A 13,194-nucleotide genomic window follows, 5' to 3' on the forward strand; every position below is an offset into this window, starting at 1 on the left:
ACCATGGTGGGATTTTGTTTGTGTGGGCTTTTGTTTTGGGTTTTGGTTGTGTGGGGGTTTTTTTTTCGTTTGTTTTTTTTTTTTTTTTCCCCCCCAAGAAAAGCAGGTAAGGTGCAAGTACTGTCATATGACCGAAGGGTATTACCAGGTATGCAGATTACAAGAAGACTGACCATCCACCAATCTGGTTCATGCTGAGGTTGGCTATTTGGCATCTGGGAATAATAAAGCAATTGATGAAGCAGAAAAGTTAATACATATAATAACTACCTTCCCTAAACTTTCAGACAACTCAATGAACAGAAGAGGCTGGTCTGTCTCACATGTAAAAACTGAGGCACAGAATTCTACAATGTGCCTTTAAGCTAACGAGTCACATTTTTGCCTGTTAAGTCTTCTCTGGTTTCCAGTGACACTCTCTTGAAAATAACAGCGATAGACTCATTCTCCAGTTAAAGCCTCCATCCAGTCAATTGCATTTGCACTTGAAATCCTTACCACCACTGGGCCAGAATGTTACAAATACGTTGACACAAACCAACATCTCGCTTCTGTTGAACTTCTCTGGTATTGACATATGCAAGGCTGGGCAAAAACAAACCCAAACCTTGTTCCTCTCAAGGTGGGCACTTGAAGCTTATATGCACCAATTTTCGTCAGAAAATAAAAACCTTACATGAGGACTCAACTATACACACATTTTACACACAAGTCAAGTTATAGAAATTGACCTTTATTTAGTAATCAGTTTCTTTAACTTTTTTTTTTTTTTTGATACAAAGTGACATTTCCATTTTAGTACAGAAAATCCATGTCAGAACAGTACCTGTTTCGGTTGTACCACTGGAGTCTACTCTGACCTCAATCTTTAAAAAACAAACAAACAAAAAATGAGATCAACAAAAAACAACTGCTGTCCCTTACCATGAGAATTACTTTGACTAGTAATTAATGCATACCATTTCCTATTTTGTATGTTTTTATATATATAGTATTATAATAGTATGATATAATACCATATACAATACTATATATATAAAATATGTATTATAGTTCAAAATATTCTCTCTCTATAGTATATAACTAGATAAATACTATATAAAGTATTTTGAACTATAAAACAGCATCTGTCAAGCAGAACTTAAATTTAGGGCCAGATCTTTCTTTGAAGAACTGTGCAAGAAGAATCCCTTTATTTTTTTTTTCTTTTTTTTGTTTGTAATTACAAAAGCTGCAAATAGAAGCAAAACTACAGCCTGTAGTGTAAAACTAGAAACCCTACATAACGAAATGTTAGGAACAGTCACCAAAAAGCAGTTCTACTCAAATGATATTTTAAAAACAATTAAAATACAGTACCCAAGAAACATGGCACAAGAAACAGAAGAGACAGGTACAAAACCTGTGTTAGGAACACAGTCAGAAGTGCAAAAAACAAACAGGGAACCGATACAATGGAGTTTGGTACAACAGGTAAATAAGTATTGCAACCAAAACTAAACGATCACTTAATTTTTGACAGTGAAACCACTAACAATTTAGTACCTTTCTAAAGGCTTTTAATCAAAGCCCTAAAACTGTGGCTGCTCTTAAATAAAAAACATTCTATGTGAATGCTACACACAGAAGTACAAAGCTTAAGAATTACCCTGCAAAATTGCACCGACGTAAGCTTTCCATATTTACAGTATCTAAAGGTGACAGAACACAGCATGCTAGGCCTAGCTCACGACTCTTCCCCACCAGTACTCAATCCAGGCCCAACAACCAAAAATTATTATTTCTCGACACACGTTAAGCTTGGATTGTTCAGATATATTATAACGCTTAAATATTAGATTCATGCATAAACCAAGAAACAGTATCTTTGACAGACAAGCATTGACAGGATACAAAGAGTGGTCTGCCCTGTAGGAGTGTACTTCCTTCTGAGCTTACTCCCAAGACGTACCGATTCCATCCCACGTTAGTACCTGGTTGTCAAGTCAACAATGTGCTTAGAAACGGTCAAAATTTTAACTCAAGAGTCACATTGCGCGCACACTGTTCGCTCGCCTTCAGACATTTCACTCTGTTTTGGAGAGTTACCTCATTAAGTGAAAGGACACAGAGTTCAAAAAACAAAACAAAACAAAAAGACTTTCAAGTAAACAACAACAACCAAATACTTTGAAAAGGTTTTTGTAAACTTGTCATTCTACAGGGTTTTGCAGCATTGTTAAATTCATTACTTGCAGACAAGCACACGCAGGCCGCAACCTCTCGCGACCACCTGCCACGTGTACGCATACAGCGTAAGAGACAAGCTCGGTGAAGTGACCGACCTCTTCCCATGTGCCTCATCGGGTCCTTGCGTGTTCAGTGTTATCATTCCCCTTCATGAAACAGAAATCACTTACGGATATCTTTATAAAGACAGAAATGGACAGAGTCCGTCAGATAGAAAGTTAGTTGGTTATTTACATCTGCAAAGTAGTTTCACAGCAAAGTAAATCTACAGCGGGCCAGCTGGGATCCACAGGACTTTGTTTTGTTCTTGATCGACAGTTGTCATAATCTGAGTGCAAATGCTTGAAAGGGCTCCTCCCTGGACAATGCCTGGAGAAAAAGAACCCCCCCAACACACACGCACGAATGAGACTGGAACAAACAGTTATGACTAATTCAAAAGAGCAGTCTTTGCATTTTTCTGCAAAGTGTTTATCAACAGATCAGAATTAATCTCCCCAGTTTGGTATTTGCCAGATGCATGACTCCATTAAAACGAGAAAAAATAAACAGAGCGAAGAGGTCAGGCATTCAATACGCAGTTTCTTCTGCTAGCTCTTGAAACAGCCCAGGGAAGTCGCAGAACTGATGGCTATAATCAACTAAGACAACTGTTGTGTTCGAGGCCTCCATGTACTATTTTCAGAGGCATCAGGTGACAAAGTTTAAGTCTAAAGATGGTCAGAACCTGCTGGAATAAACCTTCTCTGTTCAGCACGTGGTGTTACGAGTTTTATATTTACGTATTAATATACATAGAGACTACAGCTGTAGCAACTAGACACTATTTACAAATATTAGAAGTAAATTGTGAGGCAGCTCACAGATCATTGAGCTAAATAAAACAGCGGCCATTGCTACTCTGACTCTTATAGTCAAGTATGCTCAAAGAGCAAAAGGCCTGAAAATCAATTCAGAAGATAAATGAACACCTTTCATTCTACTCTTGCTAAACATAACAGTCATAAAAATGCCAACACTGACACAGGAGAGGAAACGTATTAGCTTTAAGACTTAAAATGCAAGAGGCTTCATGACTTGAAAAATATGTCAGCAGAACCTCTGGCCTCAGCTACCACTAACACTGGTAAAATATGGAAAGTCTTAGAAGGCTCAGTTTCCATTATTAAAAAAAGAGAATTTGAGCTCATGTAAAGCACCGCTTGACTCTGCAGTATATGGGGCAGTTAACGTCAGGTGAGTTCAGATACAGAGCGCAGTAGCCAAGGTCTATGAAAGGTGACAGGTGGCACTGAAGAAGCGATTGGGATTAAACACCGTGCTCACAACTTGGTACAGGAAACAAAGCCAATGTGAAAGAGTGATTAGTCAAAAAAAGTACATCGTCAAGTAGTCACAGAGCTCAGGTCTGAGAGAGCGTGTCACAGCTCCACGAGGAAGCCTCCATGTCCCACATGCGTATCTACAGGCTTATTTTATGCACAGCATCATAACATCAACAAGCTTAAATGTCAGCGCAGCTCGAACACCAACCCCCTTCTGACTAGCAGCAGCTGGAAATGCTGATGGCAGCTGGGGTCCCCTGTGGCTGGCACTGACAGCAGGAGGTCCTGGCCACAGGGCATGCGTCAAGATGCACACAGGACTGTTCTGGACTGAGTGCTACTCGCAGTGTCAGGGTGAAACTAAAATGCACCAAATGCCTTCAGAAGGAGCAGGAGATAACATGTGGTGACACAATCTGGCCATGCACATATCAAGTGCTGAGAGGGTTTAGTAAGTACCGTATAAAAGAACATGTATGGCTATTACATACCAGGTAACTGATTTTCCTGAGAACCTGCAGCTTCTCTCAGGATGGGCTGAGACAGCGCTATACCAAACACCCCCCCTTCCCTCCCCTGCACTTGGCAGGTATGCCTCAAAATATTTCTGTGAGAATCCCATTGCTCAGAGCATGAAAAGCTGGGGATTGGCTAGTTCAGTGCTATATTTTTTTTTTCTTTGTAAGTTTTGTTGCCATTCACATCAAAATGGCTAGAATTTTATCCCCACTCTTTTGAATGTACATGGAACCGCATGGAAATATACTTTGAAATAAGCAGCGACAGTCCTCAAACACAGTTTTCTTTCTCTGGGAAAAATACTGTATTAATTACAATCCAAGATTCCTCTAATATACTTTATGATGTTAAAAAGGCCTCTGAAGCTGAATTCAATTATTCCAAATTACAACTCGTGCTCAAGAAGCCTTTGACAGCTTTTTTTTCCTTTCTTGTAAGATTTAAAGTATGTCTCATGAATCATTCATTCATTTGCACTACAAGGTTTTCTTGTTGTTGCTTTGTTTGCTTTTGGTTTCTTCAATTTTTACAATTACAAAACAACTTATATTCCTGACATGGTATAAAACCGACAACACTGTGTCAAATTATCTCAACCATACTTCCAGTACTACTGGCACGTAAAGAAACATTTTCAGAATCTCTTTAGGTCGTAAGATTCACAACACGCTAAAACAAAAGCACGTAAAAGCAAGAGATAGTACTTATGTTGTGAGATTTCCTCTCCCAGAACACCGGAGCATGAGTTTGCCAAAAGGGAAGGCAGAATGAAAAAAAAAAAAAAAAAAGTGCTCTTTGAAGGAACATAAGATCTTTTGAATTACACAGTAAATGGATTAGATCGTCACTGCATTCCTAGGGAAATGTTGATTAAATACTAACCTGTAAAGTACTTGCTATACTCTTGTTCTATTTTTTGAGCTGTCTCAAACTGTTCTTTGGAATGTTTTTGCGTAACTTTGTCCCTCAGGAAGATTGGGTCTTTTTGCTCTCTGCAAAAAAAAGAAAGAAAAAAGAAAAACCTCGTATAAGAGTAATTTTTTTTTTTAATGGTCTTGAAATGATTACCTCCAGTTGGGTGAATGTGAAAAGCTAACTAATTTGCAGGCACAACCCTGTGCATGGAGTGCCATCTACTGTGTTTCAGCAGTACCAGCATAGTCGCCAGGATCACAGCAGTCCTAACAAATTTATCTGCTATCAGACCAAGATGGTGTTCCTTTAATTTCTTAGAGTCTGGGAGGGAGTTGAGAGAGATAGAACAAAATTTTTTCCAGTACATGTGAATTGGATCATCTCATAGTACACACCACTACTCCCTACACAAAGCTGGGCTCAAGCACTCCTTAAGGGCCTGAAGCATCAAGCAAACAGAATATATTCTTATGTCATCTTATACTTCATGACACATTTTTGTTTTTCTATTATACAAGCTGTTGGAAATAAAGTAAGAAAAAATATAGATAAATACAAATTAAAAATAAAAAATATTTGAATTCCAATCAAGGCTTGTAACACTCCCCTCTATATCTGACTTGGGGTCCCCAGTAGGGGATTTGTTTTAAAAGGAAGCAGAATTTACAATCAACTACTGAAGTCATATTAGATAGGTACTGAAACAATACAAACATAGTTTCTTATAGCGGTGAGAAAAAAAGCACAATTTTATTTTATAAATAAAAAAATAATCTCTACTACACTAACCTATCACTGCTGCACGGCACTTCAGAGAACGCCAGTAGGACCTGTGCTATATCAAAAAGCCTATTTGGAAAAACCTTTGGTGCTCATAGCAGGCAGAGACAATGTGCCACTTTATGTTGTTTTGATGACTGCTAGAAATCGTTGCTTGTCTAGTTCAATCGCTCTCTGTCACTTTCCAAAAAAAGGAAATGGCTGTAACGGTCACCATTCCATTTCCAAAGGGGCTCAAGGCATGACAATTCCATTTATCATTCAAGTGCATGATCCTACAGCGGTAACGAAATACACCATACAGCTTTTTTTCATGCTTCTACTTGAAAGTGGTGATACTTAGCTTCTTTATTTCATAGTCATCAAATTTACCCATGGATCAAGAACATAAGTCATCAGCTCTCCAAATGAAGATAGCACAAGTATAAGATCTCTCAACAAAACTCTTTGGTAATACTTATGTTGGGAGATTCTGTCAGTTCTTGCCAAACCCATCTATGGAAATGTGTGAAGGCCTGCTCAAACATCAAGGGAGGGACCGGGGTTTGTAACTGCTGTGGTCTGTTCCTGGCTGTACCTGAGCAGGAAATTCCCATTTAGGGAAGAGCGTGGCCTGGGAAGACCACAGCATGTACACTCCATGGCAAAAGGGGACGCCCCTTGCTGTTATCGCCGGAGAAGGAAGGTGGGAAAGCTGAGGTTACGGTTCAGTTGGCACTGCATCCACACGCTTGGTCCCACTGGGAAGATGAGGAACAGCTCTTTGTCACCCCCACTTAATCCTCAATGGATCTCGCCCTTATCTGTCTGATGGTTTAATACAAGGGTGAGCAGGAAAGATGGGAGTGCCTCCGGGAGCACATTCTGTTCCGTCTACATTGTTTGATTTCTTTGAAAGATTCACTGAATTATCATGCAACCAAAATGAAGTTCCGACCATATACCTCACATCAGTTTTTATGAGGATTAATTTCCACATTTTAAAGAGATTTAAGATGACTAGGATGAAAGAAATAACAAAGATAACAAGTTTGTTTTAAGCTAAAATAAACATCCCTGAACTATACCCCTCACAGACTTACTTGATTTGTTTAGCATTTTTGTAGCGAATAAAAATTACAATAGGGTAGATATGAACACTGTGGAGCCGTTCGATGGCATGAGGAGCGATGTCAAGCAGACAATGACAATCCTAAGATCAAATGTAAATGCAAAACACTCATTCAGTTAAAAAGCACAAGCACACATGCAAACCCCCCAGTTCTTCCCTTACTTAAATCATAGCAACCCAACAGAATTTTGCTACACATTTAGCATTTTGGGGCTACTGAGCAATTTGTACCCAAAAGATTTATAACCAAAGACAGAAGATGAAAAACTGCAAGAAATTCCATTCATAGTATCAAAAGCATGCATTGATAGAAATAAAAGTATTTGAAGGAGTCATGAAATGAAAACTCAGATTGAAATATATGCAATACAATTTTTCTAAATTTAAACATTTCTATTTGTTTTCTCTTTCAGAAGCCACAAGCAAACACAAGCGTTAAAGTAGTAAGATTTTCTGTGTGGTTTGACAGAAAACTATAAGCAATGTTCAGATTTTAGTTAACAGCTGTCTCCAGGACGCTGTTTATGTTCTATATGACTGCATTAAAGGCAATAGTTTTTTAAAAAATTAAATCCTCTTTTGGGGCATATGGGGTGGAATCTATGGAGTCTATGAAAATAATTTCTAACTCTATTTAATAACACTATTTATTTAATAAGTCTATTTAATAATTTAATTCTTGTAAAAGAAAACGGACATCCCTACTTTCTACAAAGGTAAGCTTGGATAAAATAATCCTTGAAGAGTTACATGCCAAAGTGAGGTAACTTATTTTTACTCAGCAGCCTGGGGAACAATTCTCTGAATGTCTTACAGGACAATGCTAACACAATTTCCACCCCACAACACAGTATGACCATATACCACAAATTGGACAAAGAACTACAGATTAAAAGTGACTCACCTTTTCTGTTATCTCTTTTATGGAAGCTACGGTTGTCACATCAAAATGCCCACTCCTCCGTTTATAATCGATAAACAGACAATCTTTCACACCGCGTTCAATGGCTTGTTGGGAAGCCTTCATAACCTCTGTTTTCATTGAACAACAAGAGATCGACTTTAATTACTATTACTCAGGCACAGAACAAAGCTAATGAAACTGCCTGCCAATTCAGATCTTGGGTTTTTTTCCATGTTTGTACTACCATTTAGTTCACTTCTATTGATGTTACTATCACACATTCTGAGCAACGATACATTGGTTATATTAGCATACTTACCAAGAGGACATCTGCAAAATTTTCCAGGGGATTCTTTGACCAACATGTCTTTCACAGCATCAAGTAAAGGTCCTAGAATAAGGACAGGCCTAGGAGACGTACAGTCCACTTTCTGTACACGCTGATACGCCAGACTTGCAGAATCTACACACAGAGAAGATTTACTTATAAAAGTATAAATTTTCCTCGCGGCATTCCTCAGGGACGCAGAAGCAACCTAATGGTAATTATAAAAACAAGTCCTTTGCAAGGGGTAAGGGCCTTGACAAGTACAGAAAATGCTCACTAGCCATTATTGTCATTTTCTCAACTTGCCAGCTTAAAATAAACATTTTTCTAATTTAACCTGGTGCTTCTTCCCCCAACGCTCATCCAAACTTTAAAAGCAATCATTCCTATATTTTCCTAGAAGTGTAAACAAGACACGATACTGCATTTCTCCGGTTTGGTTTGTAAGGCTCTTCCAATGAAGTAAGCATTGTAACCAACAAGATTTTTGTAGAGGAGGGAAGAAATAGAAGTGGAGATTGTTGAGTGGTGCCCAGGATTTCTGTCTAGACTAAGCAGCCAGGACAGAAATGAAATAGTTGAAAGAAAGATCAAAACCATGCACCAAAAAGCAACCTCCCTCTGCAAATAAAACATTAATACTAACAGATCTAGGAATAAACTACCCACAAAAACCTAATTTGGAATACTCCAGCTTGTTATTTAATACAAAAAAAAATTGTTATTAAACCTAATATACATGATGGGACATATGATGACCATTGGTATTCAGACCAACCAGAAAAGAACATCGCTCTATGTCATGATACAGCTGTTCAAAAATGAAAAAGAAGGGAAGGGAACCCCCTTGCAAGTATAACAAAAGTACTTGCCATCCAAGAAAGGAATTGAGTCTGTACTAATTGTATCAAGAGCCAGTAAATCCTTTCCATCTTTGGAACCACTTCGCTTGTGTTTATGCTTTCTTCTGAAGAACGACCTTCGTGCTGCCGCTGACAATGTCTTAGATGAGCTGCTTTCATCCTTCGCCTCAGACACGCTGTGTCTCCTGTAGAATTCCTGATCCATCCTATAATGAAACAGACTAAATGGTTGGTATTTAAACTCATCTTTTTGCATTTTTTCTGCAAACAGTATCACCACTGCTCCTGGAACATGCTGGAAACTGTTGTCGCAAGCCTTAATCTGAGTTCCTTCAACACAAAAAATTCATCAGAAACAAACATTAACATAAATAAAACCATAAGCATCTGAAAAACTCACACTGCCATAATTTCCTCAGGATTCTTATCATACTGATAGCAGTATGGCACAGAGGGTGACCACGCTGGCAGGCAGGGCAAAATTCTCCAAGGCAGAAGCACCTACTGGCCAGTCAATTCAGCCTCGCACAAAAGCGAAGACCCCATTCCTTCTAAAAAGCTGCATGTTATGCTTATCCTTACAAATAACTTATTAGTAATCCAAAATTACAGGTTTATTTTACACAGCTTTATTTTATATGAGGATAAATATTTTGCCCACATACACAGTAAAATGTGTTTTACTATTTTTTTTTTCAGTAAAATAAATAGCAAAAAACAATTTTACTATTCATCTTCCAGTAACAAGCCTATCAATTTCGTGCCTGGGTCTGCATGTACATGTTCTACTTCCACACATTCCACACAGCACCGTTGTCCCACCGTCAGAACAAAATGTGAGTTACAACATGGAGAGAAGACTGTTGGAAGAAAAGGAAACCGCAAACCCAGTAATCTTAAAATGAAAAAAAAAAAAAAATTTAATCACTGAGTGATAAATAACACTATTTCAGTAACCATGTAAAAATTGTAGTTCCTGCAAACTCCTCTTAACTGTTCTACCAATGTTACGAGATTGTGGCGGATGCACCGGCTTATGATAACACTGCTGTCCGCAGATAGTTAAAACCACCAATGCTTCCCAAGAACGACTGTGTTAACCTTGGATTCAAGGATATTTTTGGTTTATTCTCACTTTTGTTATTCTTTTACCTATCACTACACTGGTCTATGTATCATTTCTATTTCTAGTTTACCATTTAGTAGCATTAAAAACAACTTGATAGAGCAATATATTTAATTCTACGTTATTGAAATACATCAGCCCTAAAATTACATGTTTAAGAATCTCTCAGAAAGAAAAGAAGCAAACAAGTCTTTTATACCACATCTCACTAGTCAGACTTTTTAAAGACTAGAAGATAAATACTGTAGCTGAGGTCACTCACATATATTTACTTGGAATCTGTCCTCTCTCCAGCTTCTGAGCATTCTCATCTAGCTGCCAAGCCATCCAGCAACCAAAGTTTCCCTGTGGCAGAGTGTCATCAACATATAAAATGTCATCCTTCTTAAAGCTTAAATCCTGTTCCACCTCTGCCAGACGGTCATAAAGTGCTCTGGAAAGGAAAACATAAATAGGCTCTGCAACAATCTCCATCAACTCAAGGGAAGAGCACGCATACTTATTTTGAAAATCAGTTCACAGATCAGTGGCACACTCTACATCTGAAGAGCACACAAGTTTACAGTGAAACATGCAGACCTTCAGAGGCCACAGATAGCGTACTCACTGTCAGAGATTAGTTGGGATAAATGAATAAACTCTGAATTCAAAAAAGGGTGGTAAAACTGATGTACTATCTCTCTCAAGATGCTCTGCATATCATCCTAACAGCCTTATGCTGCCATTACCAGTCATGCCCAAATACCTGATATAGAATCCATCTCCAGGAAGCTCTTTTATCTTATTAAACTCTTCTATTCTGTATTGAGTCCTTATTTTGATGTTTTCTCCAGGCTTCAACATTTCAAGATAAGCTTCCTCAGCTGTTTTGTTTCGCATATCAATGGACCCATACTGCAAAACACAAACCGCAGAAACCCTTAGGTGTGAAATTGTACCTTAACAGGCAACAGAATTAGGTGAGCTTGAAAACATGCAAAATGAGTTTCTTCTTGCCACTGGTGGGCTCTATACAGAAGTAAATCTTACCACTTAACTCTAATACAGTTTGCACCTGAAGATGTCTAGCAAGAGATTTGAGACACAGGGGTGGAAAAAAAAATACCCAAGTGAACACAGCAGACATGCACCGTCACAGAGGAGTCTGCACTTCTTTAAATAGTTTTCAAAGCTTAAGCTGAGAATCATAAAATCTACACTAGGAAGAACTTGGTAGTTTTAGGGAAAGCAAGTGGTCTGAGGGAAGTCAGAAAAACAATTACAAAGCAAAATCTCCATCTGGACACTAGAAGCACAATGGGAGAGTCTCAGTGCCCAGACAGTCTCAAAGCTCAGTTTTATCTGAAAAGCCCATAAGCACATATGTGTTTATCACCTTAACAGTCCTGCCAAGTAGATAAATATTCTCATTTTAGATACAGAAAGCAGACTCAAAGACATATTGCATGGCTTTCCCTAAACTCTCATTAGAATTTCACAGCGATATCATCAATGTGGTTCTCTGTTTCGCAACATCTTCCATATCCTTGCCTTTCTCCTATGTACAGCAATTGGATTCAACGCTTCCTTCTTAGAGGAAGAGAGCCAGCATTCAGAATTCCCAGTGGGCATACATTAGTCCTTCAAACCCGTGGGCAACTGGTGCCTTCAGCAGTGGTAGTTCTCCAGGTCCACATCATCCAGCTCTTCGTGTGTCACCGCCAGAATGAAGGTTATGCATTCTCACCATCCTTGCCCAGCTTTTGTAGCAGGAACTCAAGATGCACAGAACATCTCCCATTGCAAGACAGCATGATTCTTTGTACAACTCCCTCTTTATACCACCCTAAAAATGTTGTCAGTATGCTGCGGGCTTTTTTTAATAGCTTACCTCAAGTATCATGTCACCCAAGACTAGTCCATCAGGTCCTTTTGCTGGGCTATCATCATCTACGTCTGAGACAAATATTCCATACAGGTTCCCACCACATATCTGGATCCCAAGATCAACTTGGGATTTTTTAACAACAACACTTCTAGGTTCAGGCGTCCTTTTGTTTGTGTCCACAGGGCCCCTTTTGACAGGGATAAAGAACACATGTACTTCAGTTTAAAAACTTGCATTACATACAGTCAGCTAGCCAACTGAAGAATATATATTTACCGAGTTATTATTGAAAGTAGATCACCTACAGATACAGTCTTATGAGACAAATATAGTGTTCCTTGCAGACCTTCTTAAGTAAACCAATCTTGTAGAAAACTTTCTCCACTCCTTGCAAACCCTTTCAAAATCAGCCTGAAAAAACGTTCTTTTACCCTGGGGTGCACTTAACTTGTCTGCTGACTTATTTCACCCAGACATCATATTCACAGAAGTACACTTTGTATTTTAATACCCTTCACATCCATCCTAACCAATTTTTTTTTTGTTGTTTGGGCAAAAATTTTACTCTCTACCTTAAGGAATTCCGGGGACTTGTGGTTGGTGTGGTTTGTTTGGATGGGGGTGTCATTGTTCCTTCATCCTGTTCACTCACAGTATCAATTATGGAATGATTGTCAGGGGTTGCAGCTCCACTGCCTTGAGGGGTGGAATGATTACTCACAGGTTCTAGGCGAGAACTAAGAGAGAGAAAAAAAGAAGAACAGAAGACTGGTGGGTTAGTGTTTCACCAATGCCAAACATTTTCCATGCAGACAAAGTTTTTGATTTGGCCATAAATCAAATTAGAAAAAAAACCCAAACCCAACAAGAAACAAAAAAAAAACCCCAAACCCAAACCAGCATGCCAAATAATGTATGTTTACCATAAGTCTAAGAAAAAAATAAAGCTCAGTCTCGAAGTATGACCATATATCAAAATAGGATGGATAATTTCACTAGGTCATACACATTCTCTGATTAGTTTTTGGAAACTCCAATTATTAAAATTTTAAAATCCATCTGACATACTAGACACCCATAATCCTAGGAAGAAGTCAGCTTTGGTTTTAGTTTAATGTATGTAAGGATTATGCCCAAATAAAACCAGAAAATCTAGCAGGTGCCTCAAGCATTTTTCTTTTCTTTTTGACAGGGATGTATTCGCACATTACTTGTCTAAGCAATCAC

The 13,194-nt window shown here is 38.5% G+C and overlaps 1 protein-coding gene across 3 annotated transcripts in view; it reads right to left on the bottom strand.

Annotated features, from left to right (window-relative positions):
- Positions 1-1,206: 1,206 nt before the first annotated feature.
- Positions 1,207-13,194, bottom strand: part of DLG5 (discs large MAGUK scaffold protein 5) — a 107,806-nt gene continuing 95,818 nt past the window's right edge. For 2 of the 3 annotated variants that reach the window (XM_037399849.1, XM_037399848.1), the window contains exons 24-33: positions 12,540-12,704; positions 11,971-12,154; positions 10,846-10,994; positions 10,363-10,533; positions 8,984-9,180; positions 8,103-8,246; positions 7,784-7,911; positions 6,851-6,960; positions 4,956-5,065; positions 1,207-2,598 (exon numbers count right to left, since the gene is read on the bottom strand). In XM_037399849.1, the coding sequence (XP_037255746.1) occupies positions 2,495-2,598; positions 4,956-5,065; positions 6,851-6,960; positions 7,784-7,911; positions 8,103-8,246; positions 8,984-9,180; positions 10,363-10,533; positions 10,846-10,994; positions 11,971-12,154; positions 12,540-12,704 (1,462 nt within the window). In that variant the 3' untranslated portion in view covers positions 1,207-2,494. The remainder of the gene's footprint in view (positions 2,599-4,955; positions 5,066-6,850; positions 6,961-7,783; positions 7,912-8,102; positions 8,247-8,983; positions 9,181-10,362; positions 10,534-10,845; positions 10,995-11,970; positions 12,155-12,539; positions 12,705-13,194) is intronic. The other variant, XM_037399850.1, reaches the window with a different exon arrangement.

Source organism: Falco rusticolus, chromosome 9 (assembly GCF_015220075.1).
Source record: "Falco rusticolus isolate bFalRus1 chromosome 9, bFalRus1.pri, whole genome shotgun sequence".
NCBI lineage: Eukaryota > Metazoa > Chordata > Aves > Falconiformes > Falconidae > Falco > Falco rusticolus.